This window comes from Lynx canadensis, chromosome X, assembly GCF_007474595.2.
Source record: "Lynx canadensis isolate LIC74 chromosome X, mLynCan4.pri.v2, whole genome shotgun sequence".
NCBI lineage: Eukaryota > Metazoa > Chordata > Mammalia > Carnivora > Felidae > Lynx > Lynx canadensis.
The window spans coordinates 121,117,870-121,145,368 of record NC_044321.2 but is presented as its reverse complement, the minus strand read 5'-3'; the positions used below and the strand labels follow the sequence as shown (position 1 = coordinate 121,145,368).

The window sequence follows — 27,499 nt, the reverse complement described above, 5'->3', positions numbered from 1 at the left end:
ATGCCAGAGTCGCTGTGTGCACCCGGCTGTCGCTTCCGCTTCCGGTGGCGCGGGCTGAGGCTGCTTCCTAAGTGCTGGTTCCAGCCTGCCAAACCAGGCCCCGGCAGGGGGCCGGCCGTGCACTTTGCCCACAGGACACCCAAGGTCTTCATGTGTTGCCAGTTTGACATCACTTTTTGTCGAGTTTGACTGTGTGTTTTAGTTACTAGTGAAGGAGAAACGCTTTCTTACTGTGCTCATTTTATTGGTCACCTGGATGTCTCTTCAGCACTGACCAGCACGTAGCCACACAGTCAAGTGTGAGCAACAAGGAAGGACACGGGTTTCGGCGGGATGCGCTTCTAGCTCGGTCTTTGTCTCCCGAACCCAGGGTTGTGAGGGTCAAGGGGCACGGTAATTAGGTAGGCAGGCCGCTTCCCTCACAGGAGGGATCTAACCACTTATTCCAGAAGCCCAATCTCAGGAAAGCCAGAGAAGAAAGCAGAAGCCCCTCACTCCTGAGTGAATGGTGTGCTTTCAATCCTTGGGGTCTAACGTACAGTGGCCATACGGGCGCATGGCCATGCGGGTGACGCTGCCAGAACCCGAGGCAAGGTCCCGGGACGCGAACATCTGCCTCTCACTACTGCCGGGTCTCATCCTCTTCCTCTCAACTCCCTTTCAGAAGACAGGGCCGGTCACAGAGGGGCTCCCCATGCCTGTGTTCGCTACCCCGACAAAGCAGGAAGCCCGTCCCTACCCAGATGGTAGCTGGGGCCCAGGGCGCGGGCCGCTCCCTCGGCTCTGTCCCGCAGCCTCCCCCTCCTCTCCCCGCCTGTGTCTGCCGGCCCTGGTGCAGTGTCCAGCTGGACACACGATGTCGTAAAGAGCGACATTCCCACCTGCAAGGACCTGCCCCACACCCAACCAGTCACGTGCCTCTGCAGCCACCATCATCCCGGGGAACGGAGCCCCCCCCAACGGAGCCACCAGCGCTGAAGACATCTGGCTTCAACTCCATTTGTCCTAGTCTGTGCGCTGTAGAAGACAGCCCTGTGCTGGGCTCAATGGTGGCCCAAAAGATGGATGCATGTCATAATCCCCAGAATTTGTGATTACGACCTTATCTGGAAAAAAGAGTCTCTGTGGATGTAATGAAGATAACGACCTCGAAGTGAGCTCACCGTGGATATGATGTAGGTGGGCCCTACGTCCAGTGACGGGTGTCCTTGTAAGAGACAGAAAAGATGACACGGTCAGAAAAAAGAAGAGGCCATGTAACCACGGAGGCAAGCACCAGAAGCTGGGAGATAGGCCTGAAACTGATTTTCCCACCTCTGCTGTCACTGTCACCCAGATTTCAGACTTCTGACTTCCACAACCACAAAAGAATGAATTCCTGTTGTTTTAAGCCACCACATTGGTCTCTTGTCACAGGGGCCACGGGAATTTAATACCCACCCCCCGCAAACTAAAAGCGCTCTTACAGAAAAATCGCAGGATCAGGACTGAATGCAGCAGGTGAGAGTTGGGGGGGGGCCTGTCCGGGCCTTTAACATTTTCCCAAAGTATAATCACGTGCAATTAGACACTCGGGCTTCGGGCAATGGAAAAGGCACCTCTGCTCCCGCAAGCGCCACCCAAGCCCTGGGCCAGGCTTGTCTTCAGCAACAGCCCGCTCCCAGCCAGGGGAGAACAGAGGAGGGCCCGGGGAGCGTAGGACATTCTCCCTCCACTTCCAACATTCTTTCCTGACAACTGCAGGGTTAACGCCCGTGGCTTTGACATCCAAGGAAACATCCAGCATCTTACAAAGCAACGATAAGGAGTGCTCCAGCGTTCACGATCTGCCCATCACTGCCTAGTGGCCTCCCTTCACAAGTACCACTGCTCACACAGGGCAGCGACGCGCCCGGGGAGGGCAAGAGCACGCTGCGGTGCAAGGAAAGGGAAAAGAAAAGTGTACACATGGGAAGCGGCTCCCCGTCAGACCGGGAGCTGCTCACAACGGCAAACCCAAAGCGGTGCAGGACAGGTGGAGAGATGTGAGTATGAAAGATAACAAAGTTCAGACCCACGACACGCTGGTACAAAGTCAGGGTAGGAGAGGATCATCGCAATGTCTACCACACTCGAGAGCTGATCCCGCTTATGACCGGTAGAAGAGTGGGCAAAAAGTACAAACGAGCCATTACCACCAGAAGACCTGGAGAGGATCCTTCAAGCTCCACAAAGATGCTCAAACCCACCCTTAACAGACAACCCCACGCCTGACAGATGGGCAAGGCTACGAGGAAGTGGGGGCAGCACCCTGACACCACCCACCCCGTGTGCACGTGCTCAATGCCACTGCCTCTAACAATCTGCCCCAGAGATACACGTAACTGATGCACACGGCTGTTCGCTGTAGCATTCTCGGTGACAATAAAAGAGCGGCCACAACCCAAATGTTCGTCAGCAGCGGACTGCTTGGATCGCGCACGGTGCAGCCTCCAAACGGAATGGCACACAGCCCGCGAGGGCGCTGGCGCCACGGTGTGCTGGAGCTTGGGGGGGGCGGGCGCGGGGAAGGGCTTCTGCCCATCTCGGCTTAAGAAGTTCTCTCTGAGAGCCCTGGCCTTGATTCTCAACTTCCCCAGAGGAGGTGGAAAAAGACAGAGCCCCTAGAGGCAGGCAGTTCAAGCAGACAGAACAAACAAAAACAGCAGAGCATCGGGCCTAACTGGGGTCGCAGGTACCCTAACTGAGGCAAGCCAGCAGATGGGGGAGCTGAAGCGTGAGGTCCTCGAGCTAGCCCTTGGTGCTCAAAGAGGCGGCCCGCTCCGTGTCAGCCAGCCCGTAACCGAGGACCGGGCGCGCGGGACAGCACGCACCGTGCGGCCCCGTGCTACTCGTCAGCAGGCGGCCCTACTCGATGCACTCCATGACATGTATCTGCAGGGTGTCCATATCGGGAGCCTGATACTGGCACTTGGGGCAACAGAAGTCAGGCGGCTCCTCGGGGGGGCTTCTCCTCTGGTTGGGCAGGGCCAGGTGGAAGGAGGGGTGAGCTGGAGAAAGAGGGGAAGCCGCAGAAAGTACGGAGGCCTGTCGGAACTGTTGGGTGTGGCTCCTGGAGTCACCACCACCGGCCCCTCCCCGTTAGGCCCCCCCAGGGGGCAGTGCGCTCCACAGAGTAAGTCCGGGGAGGCGGTAAGGGGCTTTTGCTGGCACCCTCCCTCTCCACCCACCCTCCAGCGGCTCACTCACCTGGGGCAGGGGCTACGGGGGCCTGGGAGGCCTCCACGTGCCGCTTCCTCATATCTTCAATCCTTTGAAAAGAAAAACGGCCAGATCAACGAGGGCAAGTAAAGCTCCAGGGCCTCCGTAGGAGGCTGAAGGGAGGGTGGGGCAGAAGGAGGGGGCGGGAAGAGGGGACGGACGGAAGGCGAGGGGCCGACAAGCCACGAGCCCTGCCTCACCGCTCACTGCGAGAGAAGGGCACCGGGTCCCAGTCCTGGGGCGGGGGGGGGGGGGGGCGCCCACCTGGCGGACTCCTGGCAGCTGGCCTTCAGGCGGCTGTAGTCCCGCTGCAGCTGGGCCAGCTGCTCCTGCAGAATCTCCTTCTTCTCGGCCAGCTTCTCCCGGGCCTGCCTCTCGGCCTGGAAGTCGGCCTTGTAGATGTCCGCCTGGCAAAGCCAAGAGAGGGGCACGCCTGCCATCCGTCGGCCATTCACCGGACACTCCGTGCTGGGGGACCAGGCAGAGCTGGCTCCTGCCCTCCCACAGCCCACCGCACAAGGGAAAGTCACTCGCACGTGCACCGACAGGTCGAGGAACGGCACGAGGGGCGCGAAGGGCTTCCGAGAAGCCACGGCAAAAGGACGCGAGGTCCCGGAGCCGCCAGGCCACAGAGGAGCGCGCTCACCTGGGCTTTTAGCACCGGAACGGTCTCCATCACTATCTTGTGCTGCTCGGCCTCTTCCTTCAGCTTGTCAATCACTTCCTGCTTGGCCACCAGGGCCTCCTCGGCCTGTTGCAGCTGCTGCTTCAGGTCCTCCAGCTGCAGTCCCTAGAAATGGGCAAGGGGGGGCTGCCGGAGCCCGAGCTGGCCCAGGGCAGGGGCCGGCGGCCGCTCCAGGTGAGAAGAACCACGAGGAACGAGAGACCGAGGCCGGCCAGCGCCAGAGTGATGCCGACCACAAGATGTCGGTGCGGGCAGGGCCCAGGAAAGGCAAGAGGCTGGAGGGGGAACTGTGAGGTCAGCCGGTGCGACGTGCCTTTCCCAGAACCCCCAGTTGCACAGCCCTCCTCCAACCCTTCAAGGGGCACCGCCAGACCCCCTCCTGAGGCCATCCCCTCCACACCGAGTGGGTCTCCTGCACGAACGCTCCACGACACGCCACCACTAAGCTGAGAGCCATCAGTCCTTCCACCCTGCCCCCTGGTCGAAGGTCTGCTGGTCCCTCACAGAGGCCCCCCGCCCCCGCACGCACGCACACACGTTACAAACACACACACGTACATACACGCGGACAGCCACACACACCGCAAAGCCTTCCTTCTGGAGACCAAGGGGCCACAGCTTTGTAACCAACCGTTCTTCACAGGGTCGGTTTCAGGCTTGACCCTTGTTAAGTCTCCCCTGCGTACGTTCACATCTGACAACATCCTTCGCAAAATGTGCTCGCTAGAAACTGCGCCCAGTACAGATCTGATGAGAACAAACCAGAAGAGGGCTCCCAGCCACCTTCAACGGGGGGATGGAAACATTCCCAGGGCTTACCTTGGCTCTCAGAAATCTGAGCCAGGAGCCGAGCTGGTGATGGCTGGCAGGAACTACTGGCCATGGAGACAGGCAAGTTCCCAGCCCACAGAGAGAGCATCCAGAGGCCCAGCCCAGTCACCCATAGGCAGCAAACGGCACGGCACGCAGATCGCCGTCTCCCCACGTCCCGCCCTGGGCTGTCACGCCGCGAGCTTGACAAAGCTCTAGGACAAGTCTGGTATCCCTCCCGAAAGCCAATTCTGTCAACTCTTCAGATAGGGCCTTGAGTTCCAACGTCCCTAAATTTGGGGAACTAGGCTCCGAGTCTAGACCACAGGGAGAGGAAGCAAGGCGGAGTCCTAGACAGTCCCAGGGACGTCTCCCCCCGTACTCACTCGGTTCCGCTCGCTGCTCACCACGCTGCTCTTGATGTGGCTGTCGTACTCCTGGAAGAGCTGGTGATAGGCCACCTGTAGCTGCGCCAGCTTCCGCCTGAGGAAAAGGAGCTTTTGCTGGAGAAACACCTCGTCCTGGCTCAGCCACAGGCTTCTGTGCCTCCCATCCACCCTCGTCCTTCTTGTCACGTCCACACACCAGAAAGGGGGTGGCCAGGGTGCCTCCGGGCCTGGAAGGCCGTCAGCTCTGAGGCAGGCTTCACTAAACGCTCAGCATCCTTTTGTCTTAAAGCCAACATTTTTAAAAATAAGAGAGGGAACGTCTGCAACACTGTGGAACCGCCTGCGCTCTCCGAAAGAGTCAGCGTCCCAAAAAACACAGAAAGGCGGGAGGACCGGCCTGGGTGCAAGGAGACTCAGAGGCACGCCAAGAAAGCCTCCCGGGGTCCCGGGCCCGATGCTGCCGACACGTGGGCCAAACGGCGCCGTGTGCACGTGGGCCGCGGAGCAGACGTCGTGGGACCGAGGGTGGGCCGGCTGGGTGTGACGGCGCTAGGGGACGGGCCCTCGAAGGGCTCCGCGCCGGGGAGAGAGCCGCTGACGGCCCTCCGGCCCCTGTCGGTCCAGGGGGTGGGGCGCCACTCACTTCTCCTCCGAGGCGGCCTGGCGCTCCATGCGCAGCGCGGCCTCCACGCTCTGGCTCTGCATGCGCAGCTGGTCCACCTGCACGCTGTGCTGCTGCTGCAGGGCCTCCCGCTCGCTCTCCAGCTGCCGGGCCTGCTCGCTGGCAGCCCGGGCCCTGGCACGGGGGAAGGGGAGGGTCACGGCGGGGTCCCGGCCGGGCCGAGAAGCCCTGCGGCCCGCGGGTGCGGGCGCGCTCACAACGTCCCATCGATGCAGAACCGGTTCTGGGCGAGAAAAGGGGGAGGCTGTCCATGTCAGCGTGGAAGCACCGTCATCAGAGACGGGGCAACCGCACAGGGCCGGCTTAGGGGAGTGGCTCTCTCCCTCCCACTCAGTGTTCTAGAAGCGATGAGGCAGCTGACCCGCCGCAACGGCTCAACCGGAGCCCCCTGCGCACACACCTGGAGTGGAGCCGCGCCCCTGCCCGGCTTGCCTCTTCTCACCTGGACCCCACGCCCCCGTCCTCGCAGCCACATCACCCCACGGCCCCCAGTCTCCCATTTCCACACTGCTCCCTAGATGTGCAGGCCCAGGCTCCAGCCATGTCATCCTGCTGGCCCAAGGCCTCACGTGGTCCTGTCTGTGGAGGCGACAGTGGCTCCTTCTGGGTGGGAGAGGCCACCGGGGACGGTCACTGCTACCACTGTCCAAATGCACGGAGCACACTGCCCTCTGTGATCTGTCTTGCCCAGGGCACAGAAGTGTATGAAGTCTGCAGCTCTTTTTTTTTTTTTTTTTTCTTTTTCAACGTTTATTTTTATTTTTGGGACAGAGAGAGACAGAGCATGAACGGGGGAGGGGCAGAGAGAGAGGGAGACACAGAATCGGAAACAGGCTCCAGGCTCTGAGCCATCAGCCCAGAGCCTGACGCGGGGCTCGAACTCCCGGACCGCGAGATCGTGACCTGGCTGAAGTCGGACGCTTAACCGACTGTGCCACCCAGGAGCCCCATTCTGCAGCTCTTAAAATGGCCACGTGGGAAACCCTAGGTGCGAGTGAGGCCGTGTCCACGCTGTCCAGCTCAGCATTTGAGTGCCAGACCACATCAGGAGGGACACGAAAGGACGTTGCTCAACAGCCCAGAATTGCTGAAGTAAACATTCGTGCGGAGTCGTTAACCGACCAAAGTTGCCTCTAGCTGTTTCCTTTATGTACACAGAAAAAGACAGGCAGGAAAGACATCAAATTGTCCTACAGGTGATACACGTGATTTTAGAAAGCTAGACGTACAGAAGAGTCCACCGGGGAAAATACCAGAACATGACGAGCCAGAGGCCACCAAGCTCGGCCTTCTGATGCCTTTCCTCACTCACGGTCGGCTTTCTGGATGGAAGCACGTTCACGTGGTCTCTCACCTGGCTCGGATACTGGAAAACTCGGGTCCGCTCCCCTCAGCGCCTTCAGGAAGGCGTCTTTGCCACCGCCCAGTGCACCCCAATCACCTCCTGCACCGGGAGAGCTGGACCCGCTGTCAGGGGGACCCATCTTTCTTTCTGGACGGCAGCACCTGGGTGGCATGAGAGTGCAGTGGGGGGGGGGACACCTGTGCCCCCTGACCCAATGACCCCACTATAGGAAGCCCTCTGCAGAAAAGAGCAACCGGCAGGCCACTCACATTAACAGAGCCACTTGCCAAGTCAGCCCTCTGGTGGCACCCGGGCAATGGGCTGGTGCGGGTCCCTGAAACGACATGACACTTTGCCTACTGACAAGGGTGGTCCCTGCGCCTGGACTGTTCGCACGACTGGCTGGTTTATTCATAGCACCTGCTTTGCTAGGGGGCAGGGAGTTTGCTGTGTGCCCGGCAGAGGGCGCCTATGTGACCAGCGTCCAATAAGACCCCTGCTACTGAGTCTTGAGTGGGTTCCCTTGGTCTCCAGGGATGTATCTGTCACTGCTGGAGAAGGGAGAGCACTCAGCCGGCCCCCCACGGAAGGCGGGGAGGGAGCCCAAGGCGTGGAGTCCTTCACCCCGACCTGTGTCTTCTGTCCTCACGGGTCCTGCTGTGTGCCCTCTCCCTGTAATAACCTCAGCTGTGAGAGCACGGAGTACTTCTAGAGGATAACTGTGGATCACGGGTGTGCTCCTAGGGTCCCCCCAAAATGCTCCCTAAGGAAATGATCCAAGCTCCAGCAAAAGGTCAGGGAGCCCCGAAGCACCGCTGGGCTCCAGATTCTCCAAGCCCCTGTGTGCTCACACTCCACATTTTCCAGTCGATTCTCTCCCAGAGGAACCCCCCCCCAGAGGCCCCGAAGGTGCCTCACTCTTCTCAGGCACCGCGACAGCAGCCCCTGGCGGGCTCTCCCTTCCCACTCACCTGCCCTCCAAAGCCTGCCGCTCTTTGATGGCAGCCTCCAAGCGACTCTGGCTCTCTTGGAGCTCCCCCAGCAAGGACGTCACCTGGGCTTTCACTGACGCCTTGTCCTCAGCCAACTGCTGTGTGAAAAAAAGCCACTTCCCATTAGTGATGCTTTCTTGCCAGCTGCCCACCCCCAGCGCCCCTGAGCCACAGGGCAGCCTGCAGGCACTGAGACATCACCTAAGGGCTTCTCTCCTGCCCCCAGTGCCACCACTCATCTGGCCTCTCACCTCCAGAAGCTTCCCAACCCCAACAAGGCAAGTCTCCTGGGACCCCACACCCCCAAGCCCCTCCTCATCCCCATGGACGGTGGCATGGAGGTGCCTCGAGTTTCATGAGGCTGGCGAGCAGGCTGCGAGGACGGAGCCGAGTGGGAATCTCTCAGCCTCTGAGACTTGCCGCCAACGGAGGGGAGACCTAAAGACAGCGTCAAAATACACGCTCCACCCACAGGCTGAGGCTGCCAGAAGGAGCGCTGAGACGGACTGATGTGTTTCCAGAAGACCTACGCCAGTGACAAAACTCAAGAGCCGTTCATACGCCCTGAGGCCCATCCTCCCTCATCCAACTGTCCACACCAGGTCCCCTGCCACCTCAAGCCACTCAAGCCCAGGGTTGGCCTCGGTCCTCTGCATCCCGAACCCTCCATAGCGAATAACACTCCTGTCCTCTGTACCCCCACCCTGGGCTCCTGTGCGGGCACCACACCAATGCTCCTTCCCTTCTCTGCAGGGACTGTGGCCCAAACCCCCGGCTTTCTGCATATACATACCTGGGGCTGGTCTGCAGGCCTGCTGTCCCCCTGCAGGCTAACAGGACAGACTCCTCCCATGAGCCCGGCCCGGCTGTCCAACCACCCGCCCCACGGGTCCATATCTGTGCCCATCAGCAGACCCCATCGGCTAGCGCCCACCCCACTCAAGGCCCTTGCCGGGGGCTGCGATGGCGTCCACCTGGCCTCCTCCTCCGCTCCCGCACCTGTAGGAGTCAGTCTCCTGGGTCTTCTCTAAAGAATCACAAAGCAGGGGGCTTAGGACAGCAGGAATTTACTGCCTCCCAGTTCTGGAGGCCAGAAGTCCAAGAGCAAGGAGCGGGCAGTGTTGCTGCCTTTTGGGGGCTCTGCAGGAAAATCTGCGCCGGGCCTCCGTCCTGGCCTCAGAGGCCACCAGCGCTCCTTGGCCCATAGATGCTTTGCCCCGATCTCTACTTCTGTCATCTCGTGGCCATCTTCCCTGTGTGTGTTTGGACAGACCCATCCTGATCCAGCATGACCACATCCTATTATTTCTCTTTTTTATGAAAACTCTCTTTAACTTTTATTTTTGAGAGACAGAGTGAGTCAGAGCGTGAGCAGGGGAGGGGCAGAGAGAGAGACACAGAATCTGAAGCAGGCTCCAGGCTCTGAGCTGTCAGCACAGAGCCCGACACGGGGCTCGAACTCACGAACCGCAAGATCATGACCTGAGCTGAAGTTGGATGCTCATCTGACTGAGCGATCCAGGCGCCCCCCCCCTTTTTTTAATTTGTTTATTTTGAGAGAGAGAGAGAACATGTATGTGCAAGCAGGGGAGGGGCGGTTAGAGGGAAAGAGAGACTCCCAAGCTGGTTCCTTGCTGTCAGCACAGAGCCCGATGTGGGGCTCGATCCCACAAACGGTGAGATCACAACCTAAGCTGAAATCAGTCGGACACTTGACAGCCTGAGCCACCCAGGCACCTCTAACTTTACTACTTCTGCAAAGACCCTATTTTCAGATAATATCGCATTCTGACGTAAAGAGTGTAGGATGTGGACATTTGTTTTGGGGGGACACAATTCAACCCATAACAGTCCCCCCTACACTCTACAATCTACACGAAACCAAATAATGTCTCACACTAGCACAGAAGCCCCCACAGTCCCTGTCACACTCGGGTCAAAGCCCAAATCCTTCCATTGGCCCCACAAAGCCCACAAAACCAGCCCCTACCATGACTCTCCCACCCACTCCTCAGCCTCTTCCACACAGCCTCAGTCATGTTTGCCTCTCGGGTGGTCCCTGAAAAGGACAGGCATGCCCCTGCCTCAGGACCTTTGCACATGCTCCCCCCCCCCACCCGCCACAAAACATGCTCTCCCCAGATACCCATGCGGCCCAGCCCCTCACTGTGTTCTGGTCCTCACTAGAAGACACCTCAGTGAAGGTCTCCCCATTGAACAGTGCAAATTCCCCACACCACCTGGCCTGTCACATCGGCATCTCCACTTGGGTATCTAGTAGTGTTCTCAAGATGAACCTCTGTTAATCTGCACTCCTGATGGCCCCCAAAAACCAGTTCCCCCCACAGCCCTCCTTATTGTCGGCAGATGGCAAATCCATCCTCCAGCTACCAGCACAGAAACCTTGGAGTCCCTCTGGACTCCTGTGTCTCACGGCTCACATCCAACGCATCAGGAAACCCTGTCAAAATATATCCCGGATCTATTTGATGATACTGAGCGATTAACGTTGACTGTTCCGGGCAGGACAGTGGTATTGTGGTTATGTCTTTTCTAAGCCCTCTCTCACAGATGCATACTGAAATATTCACGGATGAAAGCACACAGCGTCTAGAACTTGCTTCAAACTAACGGGGGAGCCACTAGGTATGTACCCGATAATGGAAACACACGTCCACCCCCAAATGTTCATGGCAGCATTACCGGGGGTGCCTGACTGGCTCAGTGGGAGGTCGTGAGTTGGAGCCCCATGTTGGATACAGAGATTAAGGAGATAAAACTTAAGATAAAAAATAAACACACAGCAGCATTACTCACAACAGCTAAAGAGTGGAAATGAGCCAAATGTCCGTGAACTGATGAACGGGAAAACAAACTGTGGTATCTGCGTACGCCGGGATATAACCCGGCATGAAAGGAACAGCACGCACGCACTCACGCTGCAACGTGGATGAGCCTCAAAAACACCATGCAGAGTGGAGGCAGCCAGAGGTGAGGGGCACACGCTGGATGGTCCCACTGGCATGCAAGGTCCGGCACAGGCACACCCACAGACAGAAAGCAGACCAGGGAGTGCCAGGGGCTGGGAGAGGGTGGGGAGTGACTGCTAACGGGGGTGGGGTTTCTTCTGGAGGGGAGCGCGAGGCTGGGGAGGAGGAAAATGTTTTGGAACTAGTGGCAATGGTTCTACAAGTCTACAAATACGCCCAAAATACCACTGGATTCTATACTTCAAAAGGGTGACTTTTACGGCGTGTGAATTTTATCTCAGCAAAACCGTTAAAAAATTCCAACGTATTGTTCTACTGGCTTCTCCAGTGACGGGCACTCGGGCTGTGCCCAGGTTTTTGCTCTGCTCAATGGACAAGAGCTTCTCTGAGATGCCCACCTTGGGTGAGGCTGCTCAGTCAGGGGCGACCTGAATTTTCAACTGGGAGAGAAAATGCTTTTCAGAGCTGACAGGCTTGTCAGCGGAGAAACAGGGCTACCGCAGGGGTCCCGGCCCCTGCCAGGAAACCAGCACCCTGTCACGGGAGCCGGGGCCGGCCAGTGGGGGCTCCCGGGGCTGCACGGACAGAGGCCCTGAAGGCACTTAGTAAAGAGCAGTGAGTCCATCTGTCCGAGGCTGTAATGGGCTGAACGGCAGCCCCCAAAAGATAGGTCCACGTCCTAACCCGCAGAACCTATGAATGGGACCCGATTCACAGATGCAATCAAGTTAAGATGAAGCCGTACTGGAGGAGGTGGGGGAGGGAGACCCGATGACTGTTGAGAACTACAAAAGATGTCAGCACAAAACGACTTTGACTCCATCCGAAGCCCTGCACTCAGAGCCGATCTAGGGAAGCTCAGCGCTGCCAAAATTGCCTGTTCTAGCCATCACCAGACCTAGGCCCCCACCTCCGCTCACTTAGAGCATTTATTGAGAGGCCTCCCTAACGTGAAGCCTTCCTCTGTCCCTTTGGAACATCTGCGCACCTCCCACAACCCGGGACACTTTCTCAAGGGCGTGAGAACCATTCCCAGGCTCTGTGCGGGACAGAATGCTAACTTCCGTAACTGCCAGCTAGCCTCATGTATCTACACCGATGGCCCCTTTGTGAGTTTTCACTTGAGCCCCGGATCACTGCCCCTCCATCCTCATCACTCTTTATGTCGCCAGTCACCTCTGCAAATCACAGCGGAGCTCAGCTCATCCCCTGCTGTCAGTAATTACCAAATAAAACCCGTTCTCACCGCTGCAACTACCGTCCAGCTGTATTTCTCTCTGACCCTGGTGTCTTCATAAGAGGGGGAGGAGAGACACACGGACATGGGGAGAAGGCGAGGTGACCACGGAGACAGAGGTGGAGCGCTGTGTCCACAGGCCACGGGAGGCCCACCATCACAGCCATAAGCCAAGGTGGGGAAAGCAGCCTGGCCCAGGTTCTCCCTCGCGGCCTCCGGGAGGCACCCGTCCCGCCCACACCTTGCTCTTGCACTTCTGGCCTCCAGGACCGGGAGGCAGTACATTTGTTTCTTAGAGCCACCCAGTCTGTCGCCCTTTGTTATGGCGGCTCCAGGAACCCGGCACACTTCCCTGAGGGCCCTGCCAGGCCGTCTGCGCCGACAGCGTGATTCCTGGTGGGGCCCCGGCTTCACGTCTGCGGGGCAGAGACTGAGGACCTGAGGTCAGCCACGCGGGCGCCCCGGGCCCACAGGACCGACCCCCACTGAAGTCCCCGGACGCCGGCGCTCAGGGAAGCTTCCCCGGCGGCGGCATCCTGCGCGCGTCGTCACGCGTCACCGCGGGTCGGACCGCACTGCCCCACGACCCCCCTGGCCAGGGACCCGGAAGCCCGCCCCCGGTCTGTCCCGGACCCCGCCCTACGCCCCTTTGGTCCTTGCTGACTCCCCCTGTGTCCTCTCACTGTAAGCAGCCATTGTAACGGCCGTAACCACGAGTAGGACGGCTCTGCTGAGTTCCGTGGCCCTCCTAGTGCAGCACCGAGCCCGAGGGTGCTCTCGGGGACCCCTGACCCCAGCTGCCCTCTGGGAATGCTGGCGTCCCTGCGGTTTGCAGAATGCAGGCGGCTGGTGTCACAGGTGGCCGGCAGCCCCGGCCGGCCGGCTCCGGGGAAGGACCCACCCTGCCCCTCTGACTACCTTCTGGCATCTCTTCAGATGTTCCACCTCCTGCAGGGCCTGCTCCCTCTGCCTCCTCAGGTCGAGCTTCTCCAGGCTCAGTCTCTCCACCAGTTTCCTGGCTTCCTGGAATTTCTGCATGAGGAACTCCTTCTCCTTCCTCTGGCTGCCTTGGAAACGCTGCAGCTCCTCACAGCGCTCCCGAAGCATCTGGTTGCTCTGCCGGATGGCATCTGGCGGCAGAGGAGAGAGCAGAGAGGTGAGACCCGGGGGGCGCCCCACCAGCCCCGACCTGGGCCCATCACGGCACCCTCCCCACATGCGGCCTCTTACACAGACATGGCTTTGAGATGGTTCCTTTTATTTTACGTAACACTTTCAGCATCAATTACGCCGACAGCCAGCACCTAAATTTCTCCAAACACATCAGCTTCACTCAAAAGTGTGTGCCAAATGGCACTCTCTTTGTAAGTGACTCGAACTCATTCTGGCCATCTGTACTGTGGCCGGGTCAGAGGCACGCCTGCCTGCCCTGGGGCGCTCAGTCACTGTCTTCGGCGGAGGGAAATCCTACCCTGCCTGCAGACTCCGGGAAGGCCACCAGGGGAAACTCCCTGTGCCATCACTGGCTGCGGCCTGGGAGCGCCAGGTTTGCAGGTGGCCTCCCTGAGCTTTACCGTCCTCGTGTGCCTGTTCAACGGGGATAATCGCACCCACCTCATAGGACGCGGAGGGTTAAATGAAAAAGCAAAGTGCCCAGGGCACAATAAACACACAGGAGACAGCCAGTACCCCTCTCACCAGGCCAAAGGATGAGCGTGTGCAAAGGCCAGACAGTCAGCAGAGGCTGAGGAAAGGAGAGCCACACACCCAAGGACACCCCAGGCAGCAGAGGACCATCGAGCGTTGACAAAACCGATCAGTGACACGTGAAGGTTCTAGCAACTACAGAACCATATAAGATAGGAACAGGCAATAGCTTCACGTCACCCTCTGGTCAAAACCCTTGACCTGACGGAACATTCTTTCACTCAAACTACAGTGGCTTTGGAGCCCGGCTCCAGAGTCACCTTCTGCACTCTCCCGTCCCCGTGTGACTTCTCCCCTGCAGGGCTTCCAGCTTCACTCGCCCGACTCCACCTGTTGTAATCCTGCTCGGTTCCCCACCTAAGGCTCAACTCATATGCGACTTCTTTTTCTACTGAGGTAAAACTCACGTAACATCAAATTAATCATTTTAACTATTTTAAAGTATACAGTAATTGAGTGGCTTTCACGTATTCACAAAGCTATGCACCCATCACCTCTAGCTACCTCTAGAACATTTCCACCACCACCCCCAAAAAGCCCATACCCACTGGCAGTCACTTCCCCTGGCCCCCAGCCTCTGGCATCCACTTATCTGTTCCTCTCTCTGGATTCACTCCTCTTGCACATGTCACATAAATGCACTCCTACACCAGCTTAATGCAATTTCTTCCATGACATTTTCCCCCACACACATACACATTCCAAGAGAAGTCTGTGTCCTCTCCCTGCCCCCTCCTCCTTAGACACAATCATGGGCATTGTTGGGGAGCAGACACCTTCAGGGCCCTGGCGGTTTGACCCAGGACCTGACACAGAGCACCCATTTAACAGGAATGTGCAGAGCCGATGCTGTGTGGAGCCAACACACTGAACAACCGTGGGTCAGATGCACAGAAGCAATCCATGCAGCTTCAAGGTCTCTACCTGCTACTAAAGCCTGAGCTCCCTGGGTGGGGAGCTGGTGGTGCCATAATCTCTCTACACCCAGCCTGACAAACTGTCACCCCAAGTTCATCTTGCCAGAGCACCCTGCTGGGGACCAGCAGAGGCCACACATGTAGCTGTGGAAGGTGAGCTGTCTCCCTGCCCCCAACCTGGCCACCAGCTCTATGTGACCCCAACATAGCAAGGCATTTGACAACATTAAGGACACTGTTTGTTGTGATAACTGGAGGAGTGCTATTGGCATCTAGGGGTAGATGCTAGGGATGCTGCTCGATACTATGCAGTGACCAGGACAGCCCCTAGACGGCTAAGCGTGATTACAAGGCAGGGAGCAGGGGTAGGGTACTGTCACACGCCAGGCAGCAATGTGCCCCTTCCCAAGGGCGGCCACCCTGCCCGAGAGGCAAGGTGCAGGCCCCTGGGACCTGGAGAAGCTGCCGCACAATACCAGTGAGGACGCGGCAGATGAGCAGATGAGCGGGTGGGGGCGGTGACGAAGACAGACAGGAACTGGTTCCAGGCTCCAGGAGCCACCACCGGGCCTGCGGTCACGCCCCGTACAAGCTGAACCAGAAATCCCCTTTCCCAAAGCAGCCCGCAGGCCCTTCCCAGGGCAGGCCACGCCCCCTTCCCAAAGCAGCCCTCAGGCCCTTCCCAAGGCAGGCCGCGCCCCCTCCCAAAGCCTCCCGCAGGCCCTTCGAGGAACAGGCCACGCCCCCTTCCTGGGAGCCGCCCCCCTACTCCCAGGATAGCCGGTGCTTCATGATGGATCAGGAGGAGGCAGAAAAGTCTGGCCCCGTTGGCCCAAATGGGGCAACTCAGAACGGTGGCTCCGGCTCCAGAGCTCCCGGTAGGGTCGGCCTGCACTGCTGTCCAGCTTCTCCCCGTGCCCACCCCTGCTTCTTCCCTTCCCTTCCCCAAGAGTGGTCCTGTGTAGGCGCACTCTAAATAAACCTCCTGCACATTAATCTATACCTCAGAGTCCATTTCCAGGGAATTCCCTCCTCAGACAAAAAGGGAGGGTGGCTGAGTTTGAATCACTAGCTGGCTCTCAGGTGTACTCCCACCCCAGACCCAGTAAAAGCAGAGGCACCAGTGAGGGGAGTAAGCCTCCCCCACCAACAGGGCTGGGACCTCTGACGTTTTACTCTGCACACCTGCTATCTTCCTCACCTCGGAGCTCTTGATTCTCCTCCACACAGCGTTGGAAGGTCTCAGGAGTGCCCTGCTCAGAAGGTAGGTGGGGCATAGCTGGCTTCCCCAGAGAAGACTCTTCACCCTGCACGTCCTGGTCCCCTGCCGGGCCGCCGCTGGGCTGCACCATCTCACACAGCTGACTCTTCCAGGGGGGCCTGCTCATCCAACAAGTCAGGGTCTGGAAGAGCAAGGCAGCAGAGGTGTCACATGAGACCCTCGCCGAATTCTCTTACCTTGAAGGACAGGGAGTGCAGTCTGTGCAGGAGTTCCAAGGCCACACTTTAAGCAGAATGCCAGGCACTGTGTCAAGTGTAATAGGATGCTAAAATGGGCTTTTCGGTCTAAACGGGGGATATACTTTCGTTCCAAAGGGAGGTGCAGGCCCATATGTGGGATTAGAAAGGCTATGTATGGCTCAGCACTTGTTATAAACTCTGTCTGGCACCTATCTCCAGGCTGTAAACTGAAATGAAGAATTTAGGGGTGCCTGGGTGGCTCAGTTGAGCGTCAGACTCTTGATTTCACCTCGGGTCATGATCTCGAGGTTCAATAGTTTGAGCCTCGTGTCAGGCTCCATGTTTACAGCATGGAGCCTGCCTAGGAGTCTCTCCCCCCCCCCCTCCCCCTCCTGCGCACGCACGTTCTCTGTCTCTCTCTCTCTCAAAATAAATAAACTTAAAAAAAATTCCCCAGAGAGTGGAAATTAGGGAGAGAATTATTTTTGTAGGGAGGTATCAGTGTGCTGTGAATCCTACCTGCTACATACACCTCCGAGCAGGAGTGAAGGGTTTTGGCCCCTTACCTAGTGTAGTGGGTTGAATGATGGCCCCCAGCAAGATATGTCCATGTTCTGACCTTATTTGGAAAAGGGGCTTTTTGCAGGTGTAAGTAAGTGAAGGATCTTGAGATGAGATCATCCTGGATTAGAGTGGCCTTAAGTCCAATGACAAATCTCCTTATAAGAGACAGAAAAGGAGAGACACAGACACAGAGAAGACAACGTCACGACAAAGGCAGAGCGTTATGTGGCCAAGAGCCAAGGAATGCCTGGAAGAGGCAAGACGGGTCGTCCCCTAGAGCCTGCGGGGGGAGCGTGGTCCTGCAGACTCCTTAATTCCAGAGTTCTGGCCTCCAGAGCTGGGAGAGGATAAATGTGTTACCTTAGCCACTCGGCTTGTGGTCATCTCTCACAGCAGCTCCAGGAAATTAATCTGCCGAGTAAGGGGAGCTTCAAGGACACTGCTCAGAACCACATGAGTGTTCCCTGGAGCTGAGGGCTAGAATGGGACATCCAGTGTCTGCTGCGCACTGAGGGATCTGAAAGCGGGAGCTGGACCCGCAGCCTAAGAGAGCAGGCTGAGCTGCGCGCACTCCCCCGTGGACTGGTCGGCAATGTGGGGCAGCACTAGCCTGGAGCCCTTATAAAGTCCACCCAAGAAGACTGACTACCTGGAGGAGGAAGCCAGTCCCAACACAAGCTTCCAGGAGCAGGCCTGCGCTCAGAGAGGACGGCTTTAATGCTGAATAAACTATTACGCTGATAATGCTCCCCCGAACGCCCCACTGAACCATCCATCCACAGGATGTGATGAGCCACCAGTCCTTCCCTCAGCTTCCAGAAAAGCGCACTCTCCTGGTTCTCCTACCTCACTGGCTGCTCCTGCTCAGGCTCTTTCACTGGATCCTCCTCACCAAGCCACCCTATCATGTTGTGGTGCCCCAGAGCTCTGTTCCGGGGTCTCTTCTCTAACATCGGTCACCCCAATACAGAGTTCATCCAGCCTCTCAGTTTTAACCCCCATCCTCTTGCTGACGACGCCCAAACCCAGCATCTCCACTTGGATATCTAGTAGTGTTCTCAAAACTAACCTTAAAATTGCACTCCTGACAGCCCCCAAAAGCCAGTCCCCCCCCCCACAGCCCTCCTTATTGTCGGTGGATGGCAAATCCATCCTCCAGCTACCAGGACAGAAACCTTGGAGTCCCTCTGGACTCCTGTGTCTCTCGGCTCACGTCTAACGAATCAGGAAATCCTGTCAAAACGTATCCCAGAATCTATTTGATGACAGTGAGCAATTAATACTATCTTAGGTGTCATAGTGCTATTTTGTTCATGTTTTTTTAATCCTTTCTTAGAGATGCATACTGAAATACTTAGAAGTGAAATTATACAGTGTCTGGAATTTGCCACTAGGTACCTATCTCCCCGGCAGAAACAAAAACACATGCACACACGCAAATGCTCACAGCAACATTACTCACAATGGCCAAAGAGTGAAAATGACCCAAAAGTCCATCAACTGATGAGTAAAAGTCCAGCACATTCTCATGCCAAAAAATGGACCAGTCTTACACGCATAACACTAAAAGAAGCAACTCACAAGAGACAACATATTGTGTGATTACATTTATGGGAAATGTCCAGAACACACAAACCCATAGAGACAGAATGATTGGTGGATGCTTAAGAGCTGAGAGATAGGGGGTAATGAAGGTGATAGCTAACGAGGTGCGGGGTTTTTTTGGAGTCATGAAAATGTTCCGGAATGAGATAGTGGTGATGCTTACGAGGTGCAGGGTTTTTTTGGAGTCATGAAAATATTCTGGAATGAGATAGTGGTGATGGTTGCACAACTCTGGATATACTACAAACCAGGGAGCTGTACACTTCAAATGGGTGAATTGGGTGGTATGAGAATTATGTCCCAAAGCCACTATTGAAAATAATAATAACGGGGCGCCTGGGTGGCTCAGTCGGTTGGGCGTCCGACTTCAGCTCAGGTCACGATCTCACGGTCCGCGAGTTCGAGCCCCGCATCGGGCTCTGGGCTGACGGCTCAGAGCCTGGAGCCTGCTTCCGATTCTGTGTCTCCCTTTCTCTCTGCCCCTCCCCCGTTCATGCTCTGTCTCTCTGTCTCAAAAATAAATAAACGTTAAAAAAAAATTTTTAAAAAAAGAAAATAATAATAACAAGAGATGTGTGTGAGAAGCATAAATTAAACAAAAGCAGCCCTGGGGCGCCTGGGTGGCTCAGTCGGATGAGCATCCAACTTCAGCTCAGGTCATGATCTCGTGGTTTGTGAGTTCGAGCCCCGCGTCGGGCTCTGTGCTGACAGCTCAGAGCCTGGAGCCTGCTTCGGATTCTGTGTCTCATTCTCTCTCTGCCCCTCCCCCACTTGTGCCCTGTCTCTGTCTCTCAAAAATAAATAAATGTAAAAACAATTTTTAAACAAAAGTAGCCATGAGTTGACAACTGTCAAAGCTGGGAGAGGAGTACATGGGGTTTACTATTCTACTCTTTCTACTTTTGTACATCTTTGGACTTTTTCATAATAAAATGTTCAAAGCACCACCATCTCTCATCTGGATTACTGCGATAACCTCCTAAAAGGTCACCCTGCTCCTACCTCTTGTCCCCTATAATTTGTTCTCCCCACAGGGGCAGACTGGCCTAACAGGTAATTCTGATCACGTCCCTCCTCTACTCTGTTCCCTACCAGTTCCTCATTGCCCTCCGTGTAAAAGCCAAGGTCCCTAAAACGGCCTGCAAAGCCCTCAACTGTCTGGTCCCTCACTGCTTCTTCTCCAGGTATTCTCCCCTCACACACTCCACTCCAGCTACAGTGGCCTCCTTGCCATTCCTTGAACACGCCAGGATGGCTCATCCATCCCCAAGTCACAGAAACGGTTTGAGGTCGGGTAGACATTAATCGTTTTGCAAAGCGAGGCCCATGAAGTAAGACACGTAGCTGCCAAACTATATTTGAAGCCTTTTTAAAGAACTTAACCTCCAATGCAGTCAAGTTTAATGAACAGAAAATGTCTCGGAACTAGAAGAGTCATCCACAAAGCAGGGGTGTGGTCAGACTCCGCAGCGGTGGCGGAGGACGGAAACAGTCCCGCTCGCCAGCAAGGTAACCCGGCCCCTGCATCTGCCGGCCGCGGCCGGTGCGCTACAAGCAGGCAGCAGAAATGGGCCAGGCCCAAAAGGAAGGGGAAGCCTGGATGTCCGGGGGAGTCTCGGAGACAGCGGAACGCCCACCGAAAGTACCCTGTCTTCGAGAAGACGACCACACCTGTCAGCAGAGTCGGTCCGACGTGAGAAGCGCAGGAACAGCGAGCCGCGAGCACTCCTCGGGCCCCGGCGCTCCGAGAAAGTCCGGGTTCTGCGGTCACCTTTTCCTTCTCCCGCTGCCGAAATTCACACTTCCGGCTTCCGGTGTCGTAGCTGTGAGATCCGGAAGTAAAACACGCAAGCCCCGCCCCCACCCAGGAGCCGGCAGAGATGTGGCAGAGGCTGCTCCCGAGGGGAACCCGAGCCCGTCAGCCTTCGCCGGCCCACAGGACGCTCCCAGTGATATGCAGCACCTGGTGCTTTTCGGAGCATCGCGACCCACTCTCACCCTCGTCTCTCGGGCGGGGGTCTCCAGCCTCCAGGCGGTGGGCCGCCCCGCCCCCGCCAGGGGAGGAGCTAATAGGGAGCCTCCTGGCTGCAGAAGGCCCCGCCCTGGAACAGGGTCAAGGAGGTGTGGTCACACTGCCGGCGGAAGTAGACCCCTCCGCGAGGGTGCAGGGCCGCCCGGGACGGGCGAAAAAGCTGGATTGTAGGACCGGGCCGAGCTAGCGATGGGTACGCGGGCGGACAGCGCAGAGCTGCGCGCGGACCCGCGAGGCAACGAGGACGCGGCGCAGCGGCGGCAGGGACAGAAGGCGCCACACGGCCGGGAGGCGCGAGCAGGTGCCCAAGGGGCGGGGCGGGCCGGGCCAAGGGTGGGAGCTTAGCGGGGACGGGGGCCCCCCAGCGTGGGATGCGCGCGCACCTCCCCGCGCCCGATTTCCGCCCCGCCCATGTGGGGGAGGGGCATGCTGAGGCCCCGCCCACGCGCGTCGCCTGAGGCCGGTCAGCTCAGATTAGGCGCCCGCCCCCGCTGGTTAAATGAGCCGGCGGGGCACAGCCCCCGGAAACGGCCTGGGATTCAGGGGCTAGGAGCGCGGCGTCCGTCGGCTGTGAGACGCAGGTAACGTAGGGGCCAGGCGCCGCGCCAGCGGAGGAGCATGCTGTGCCGCGCGGCCCTTTGATTTGCCATGCTTGGGAGCGGGGCCGAATGGAGAGGGTTTAATTGGTCCCAGTGTCCCCTGCATCTCTCCGTTGAACCCCTGAGGAGATAGAGACCCTGAGAGGGGCGGCGACTTGCCGGCGTCTCCCAGCTTGGCCGGAGGAGCGCTGGAACTGCACCGTCGTCTGCGTGGTCTAACATGCTCCCGCTCATTGTGGAGTTTCCGCTGGAGTCTGGGGTGAATTGGTCCCAGGCAGGCTACGTAGCGCTCCAGCAGTTTTCCATAGTCCCGCAGAATTGAGGCTCTTGCTGGCATCCACCAGTGCTTTGAGTGTGGTAAAGTATGTATGTTTTGTAGAGTATGCCATGAGAAAAAGTTGCCTGGATAGTATGGTGGGAGCCCAGAGCCTGCAGTTTCTAACCCCCCCCAGCCGTCCTGTTCCCCAGCCATTCAGTGAGTGGTTTCAATAATCAGGCATCGCTGGGTGAGATCCCAAAGGACCCCTCCAGAAGCGGACCAAACTTCTCAATGCTCTTCTGTTCTGTGCCTTGTCAACGAGCCTTTCTTTAACCAGAGAGCATCATGGCAGAGCAGGTGGCCCTGAGCCGGACCCAGGTGTGCGGGATCCTGCGGGAAGAGCTGTACCAGGGCAATGCCTTCCATCGATCTGACACACATATCTTCATCATCATGGGTGCATCGGTGAGTCTCCCCGCGGGCCCCACATCTTAAACAGGCTTCGAGTGTGACATTGCCTCAGGTCCCTTCCTGCTGGGTCCCTGGGCTTTCCCAACTCATTGTCGTGGGGCCCCAGGGGCTCCGCTCCACTAGGCCCTCCCTCTTGCTCCTGCCCGTATGCCACTATCTTCCCAGTCCCACCCAGTATAAGTGCACTGCCAGGTGGTCATGAAATCCGTGTGCAGCCATTGACTATAGACCCATGTCCTGGAGCGGGGGGTCCTTAGAGACTGTCTGGTCGGACTTCTTCCTTCACGGGGAAAACCGAGCTGCCGACAGGGGAGGCTGTTCACTTTGGATCCTTTTCTAACCTCTTTGTGACTTGACAAATGTCACACAGTTAGTCCCAAAGGCAGGATCTGAGGCTCGAGCTCCACCTTGTCCCTCTCTACCACAAGTCTCCCCGGAGGGGGAAACACTCGACCTTCCTTTGAATACCATGTCATTACCCAAACTTCCACGGCCTGCTGAGGAGCTATGACCTGTCCCACCCCAGCCCATTGTATCAGCTGTGGAACTGCCATTTTGGTCCAGAAGGTCAAAGTCAGAGGTATAGCACATGAACTGGACATGATGGAGGGTGGAGACAGGAGGGGGTTGGGGGTGCCTGGTGGAGCCGTGACCCCCCAGACTAAAGCATCCCGCCGGTGTGCCCTGTGGAAACCAGATCTGCCGGGTGGCAAGGTGAGCTGCCAGGGTTTCATCTCCAAGTAAAAGTGATCTCTCTTCACTTTCCTCCTGGGCAAGACCGACAACCTGCTAACCATCCCGTGACAATTTCTGCCAGTAACTTGTACAACCTCAAGCAGGAATTCTAACAAAGTAGCTGACTCTTGACAGGGTACACGTTGTCTCTCTGTGCCTTCCATGTCAAGGTCCCCTTAGCTCTGGAAGAGAACTTGGTTCTTTGTTCATGTATCATATGCAGAGCCTCTCCTTGCCAGCTTTTGCGATTCTGATCAGAACTCAGAAAGGGAGGGCAGGACACAGTGCTGCTGGGGGGAGCACTCTGTCAGAAGGCGGGGGGGAGGGCAGGCCACCCCAAGCACTGTCCTCTGAGTCCATAACCCCAAGAGTAGGGGGAACCCGGGGACATGGGGCAGCGGGGAGCAGCCTTGGTCTCTACCCTGGCCCTCCTTCGAGGGAGCACGTTCTGCTTCGAGGAGCCATACCTGTATTGGCCACAGACCTTCCCACCTAGGACTCTGACCATTAGGCTGTTCGTTCAAGAAACAAGTTGGAGCAGAAAGCTACTCAGGATCGTTCCTCTTCCTTCCCCCGTCCATATAGCAGCCTGTCATAGGGCGCTCCACCAGCGGACCCCAGGCCACAATAAATGGCTTAGAACTCCAGGCCCTCAACTCTCAGATGCTTTATTGAGAGCATCCAAGCTTGCTGTATGACTGGCAAGTGTCCTTCCTCTCTGCACCTCAGTGTTTCCACATAGCAAATGAGGCCTTTTGAAACAGATGTCAAGAGACTTGGAGCTGAGCTGATTCCCTGATTGCTCACTGCCTTCGCCTATGGCCAGCTTGGGGTTGAGCAACTTTTTTTGCAATTGATAGGGTTCCCCTTTGCTCTCCTCTGCCCTGACAGCAACATCCAGAGGCTTCCAGAGCAGAAATGGGAAGTGCCACTACAGCAGGGTGGGGTGGGGGAGGACCCCTCGTCCTGAGTTGTTTCGCCCGTCCTCCTGCTCAAGGGGGCTGGGGCCAGGCGGGTGGGCGTCCCGTGCGCAAGCAGCATCTAGAACAGCTCCCGCTGTCTGATGCCTGCCCCCCCCTTGTAGGAGATAGAGCGGCACTGGAGACGCACTGTGCCACAGCCTGATTCTGGGAACCAGCAAGTTCCCTGCTCGTTCATCCATTAAATCGTAGTCAGTGGCTTCTCTGCGGTGTAGTGAACACGGGCTCTGCCTTCTCTGTGTGGTCTGTGTGCTGGGCCGAAGGGACCCAAGGAGAGTTGGTAGCCGAATAAGAACTCGTAGTGGCGCACGTGACAGAAAAAGGAAACAGGCCCTTGTGTCCCCAGCCACCTCCGGCACACAGTTCCCATGAGGAGGGCCTTCCGAGTGAGGTTTGCAGAGCCAGGGTTGGGGAGCACGCGTGCAAAGAGAGGAGCAGGTGCAGAGCCGCCAGTGGCCAGCAGATGCCCCAGGGCAGGCTGGGCCCACAAGGCCACCCTCTGCCCCTTCCTCCCCTGTTTACCCACCCCTCGCTCTCACGCCTAGCTTCCTTGCTGGGAGCGTCCTGATGCTGGCTTACGGAGCTACCCAATAGGCTTTGAGCTGCTCTCTGTTCCTCTAGTGTGGCCGTCACCCCCTTGCTCAGGACTCCTGCGCCCAGCCGGGGAAGGAGTGGAGGTACTTACTGTACCCGTCGGGAATGAAAGAAACAAGTTTCTCTTTACAGACCAGTGTCGGAGGGGAACCTTGGGCCTGGCAGGTCACCTCCTCTCCCAGCTGATAAGACCGCGGATAGGCCAGCGGACTCTCCCCCATAGACGATGGAGAAAGGAACGGGGGAGCGGGAGAGAGAATAGGACAGGGAGTGTGCCTGGGCAGAACTGGCTCGCTGCAGGGTTCTCGGCGAGCCCCTCGCCTCTCTGGACCTCAAATCTCCCCACCTGGACCGCAAGGGCCATGGACTTGATGGGTGTTCGAGCTCTCATGCCCGTATGACCTGGAAGCACTAGCGCCTCTCTCCTTTGGGGGCATTTCTGGGCTGCCTTTCCCCCTTGGGTCGATAAGATTCTTGCTGTGTCATGATGACCTTGGCACTTCCCCAGAGGCCTGATGATTCACGAGCCCCAGGGTGTAAGAGGGAGGCCCTTTTGTTGGTTTTGCAGCTGAGCCTACCTCGGCAGCCCCCAGGTTCTCCCCGGCTGTCAGGAGCCAACTGGGCCCCAGCCAGGGCCCAGCCTCCACCCCAGGAGTCCAGGCAGATCCTTGACCCAGGTGACCCTCGGGGGACCTGGGTGGCCCACCCCTGCCAGGCCTCCAGCTGGCAGCCAGCCTGTGAAGCTCTCTGCTATACCCTCCGCTGTAAAATCCTCACGCAGAGATGTCGGCAGTGGCTCGGGTTTATAACGCTAGAAGCTGAGGTCAAGCCTAGGGGGCAACACGCAGGTGGTGGCCCCCGCTGCACTCCAGCGGGGACAGATGTTGGTACCTGGAGATCTTAACGAGGGCCGCTTCTCCTGCTAGGTCACCACAGGTGTCGGGGCAGCTCTTTCCCCACTGTGGTTCTCAGGCAGAATGAGGGGGTTGGGAAAGACGAGACTTCCAACCGCATTTCACCTGGAGTCCCTGCGCTCCATCCCCCCCCCACCCCCCCTCCCTCCCGGCTCATGGCGTGCTTTGATTTGGTCGATGCCTTCCCACGTTCCTTCTTGCAAAGGAGGCTGGTCTAGGCTGGGGGGGAGGGCGGGCCACTTCCCTGGAGCAGCCGCCAGGACCCCCTACCACTGTCCTGGGTCCCACCTCACCTCTCCCGTGGTTGACGTGGAGCCCAGCAGGCCTCTGGTCACAGGGACTGAGCTGAACAGGGCAAGCAGGTTCCGTTGCTGGTTAATCCCAAGGGGAGCAGCAAGAACAAACAGCTTAGGGTGTTGGGCATCGTGACTCAGCAGACAGGAGGCTAGTCCCCTGCCACCAATCCATTGCCTGCAACCTGTCCCGATTCCTGTCAGCCTACTGGAATTTGATCGTCAGCAAACATCACCTGCCACAAGGAAGGTCGGGAGGTGTTTGCAGGCCGTGGTTCTGATTGTTTCTCCCGCGGGCTGGTCCCCAGCAAACCGGTCCTCTCTGGAGCACACAGGGCTGAAGTGACCTGAGCAGTGTCTCCCCCCAGCCCCACTGATGGGTCACTGTGAGGAGGGCTGCTGGGCACTGAGGGAGGTGGACAGGGAGCTTACTTCCCAGGCTGGGGGTTGGAGTGGGACCTTGAAAGACCAGCGACAGAAGCCATCTGAAGGTGGCAGTTACAACAGGGACCCACACCAGATTCCTTGGGGGATCGATTGTGAACAGGAGATGTGGGCACGGGCACCAACACAGGGAACCCTGGTTTGGGAACCACTGACTTTGGGAGTTTGGGGTCCCATTGGAGCCTGGAAATGACACAGGGAGATGACAGAAACTTGCCTGCGTGGGGACATCGGGTCACCCAAGGAGCAAAGAACAGGAGGAAACTGGAGCAAACAAGGCACCCTCGAGCCTGCACCCGCCCCCACCCAGAGTCGGGATCTCCCACCCAGGAGCCCGCTGGGTGCCTTCCTAACTGCTTGTCTCTTGCAGGGGGGAGCATTTAACCAGGCCAGAATTGCTTTGGTTCTGGTCACGTGGCTTCCATTTTGCAGCTGTTCATAGAAATGAGTTTATCCAGTAGTTACATTGCTTCTAAAAGGTAATTTCACATTGAATATTTAGGTCCTCGTCCCTGGAGTTAGTTTCTCGGCCTGCGGCAAGTCCAGTACACCCCAGCCTGGCTTCCTCTCTCCCCGATGATTGGCAATGCTTGGCGGAGCGCAGGTTCCCGCCCGGGGCCCATCCCACGCTCTAATTGTAGGGCACACAGATGAAAGGGCTCTCTGCTTCTCTGTTCTTCCGGAGCCCATGACCGTTCTTGCCCCTTCCTCTTCCACCTGGAGCAGAGAATTCCTTTGTTAGCTTACAAAATTCAACCTTGTTGGAGCGGGGAGAGAAGGAACTCGGTGATTCTTTCTGGGGTGGGGGGGGGGGTCCTCTTGAGTATCTGGGATGCGCCACGCTGTGGCTCGAAGCTGCCTTGTGTTCAACACCCTTTCGTTTTGGAAAATCTCGCACATCCACAAAGCGGACAGAATGACGCAGCGAATGGCCGCTGTCCGTTGGCCGGCTCCCGTGACTTTCTGCCCTTGTTTCGCCCATTCCCCAGCCTCTGCTCGACTGTTGCATTGAGGTTTGGTTCGGTTCGGTTTTCAGGGTTTGTTTCTTAGACGAAATCTAAATGTTGACTGAGCATCTGGGTTGTCCCGAGCGCGGGGCCACCGCGAGTTAAGGCTGCCGTGAACGTCCGCGTACAGTTTGCGCCGCCTCTTCTCCGGCGCTCGGCGCTGCCGGTCGTTCGGATTGCAGCCTTTCCAACAGACGTGAAGCAGCATCTGGTGGTTTAACGCGCGTTTTTCTGCCCCGTGATGACCTCGCACACTTGCTCACGTGTCTGTTAGCCATTCGTTTCTCTTCCTGGCCAAGTATCCGGTCGATCTCTAATTGCGTTGGTTTCTTATCTTCCCGTAGGAGTAAGTTATATATTCTGGGTCGTAGGCAGAGCTTGCCTCCGGACGGGCTTCCCTCTTGCCGGCGTTTCGGTAGGGCCCCCTGGTGAAGCGCCCTAGTGCACGGGTCAGGGTTTGGTACTGTCGGGGCCGAAAGGTTTGTGGCCGCGATCCGATTTCCTGTGTGACCATCACCCACTCAGGTCCCTGTCCATTTGGATGGAT

General features: G+C 57.6%; 2 protein-coding genes across 8 annotated transcripts in view; one reads left to right on the top strand and one right to left on the bottom strand.

The window, feature by feature from the left end:
• Positions 1-223: 223 nt before the first annotated feature.
• Positions 224-25,523, bottom strand: IKBKG (inhibitor of nuclear factor kappa B kinase regulatory subunit gamma). 5 transcript variants are annotated; one of them, XM_030306290.1, is made up of 11 exons: positions 20,296-20,447; positions 16,196-16,397; positions 13,289-13,500; positions 8,123-8,241; positions 5,768-5,920; positions 5,122-5,218; positions 3,887-4,030; positions 3,505-3,647; positions 3,229-3,290; positions 2,853-3,029; positions 224-1,207 (listed from the first exon to the last, which is right to left on the bottom strand). In XM_030306290.1, the coding sequence occupies exons 2-10, from the start codon at positions 16,380-16,382 to the stop codon at positions 2,887-2,889; spliced, it is 1,260 nt and encodes a 419-aa protein (XP_030162150.1). In that variant the 5' UTR covers positions 16,383-16,397; positions 20,296-20,447; the 3' UTR covers positions 224-1,207; positions 2,853-2,886. The 5 variants fall into 5 exon arrangements, 4 of the variants coding, with proteins under 4 accessions (XP_030162150.1, XP_030162149.1, XP_030162151.1 ...); XM_030306289.1 differs by lacking the exon at positions 20,296-20,447 and adding an exon at positions 25,502-25,523 and having other exon boundaries at positions 224-3,029; XM_030306291.1 differs by having other exon boundaries at positions 224-3,029; positions 8,123-8,238; positions 20,296-20,450.
• The window catches only part of G6PD (glucose-6-phosphate dehydrogenase), a 24,953-nt gene continuing 18,212 nt past the window's right edge, over positions 20,759-27,499 (top strand). For 2 of the 3 annotated variants that reach the window (XR_003966797.1, XM_030306285.1), the window contains exons 1-2: positions 20,759-20,957; positions 21,852-21,979. Coding sequence is in view for 2 of the 3 variants with exons in the window: in XM_030306285.1 (XP_030162145.1) it covers positions 20,846-20,957; positions 21,852-21,979 (240 nt within the window). In the remaining variant the exon portion in view is untranslated. Of the gene's footprint in view, positions 20,958-21,129; positions 21,238-21,851; positions 21,980-27,499 lie in introns of those variants that run through there. The other variant, XM_030306286.1, reaches the window with a different exon arrangement.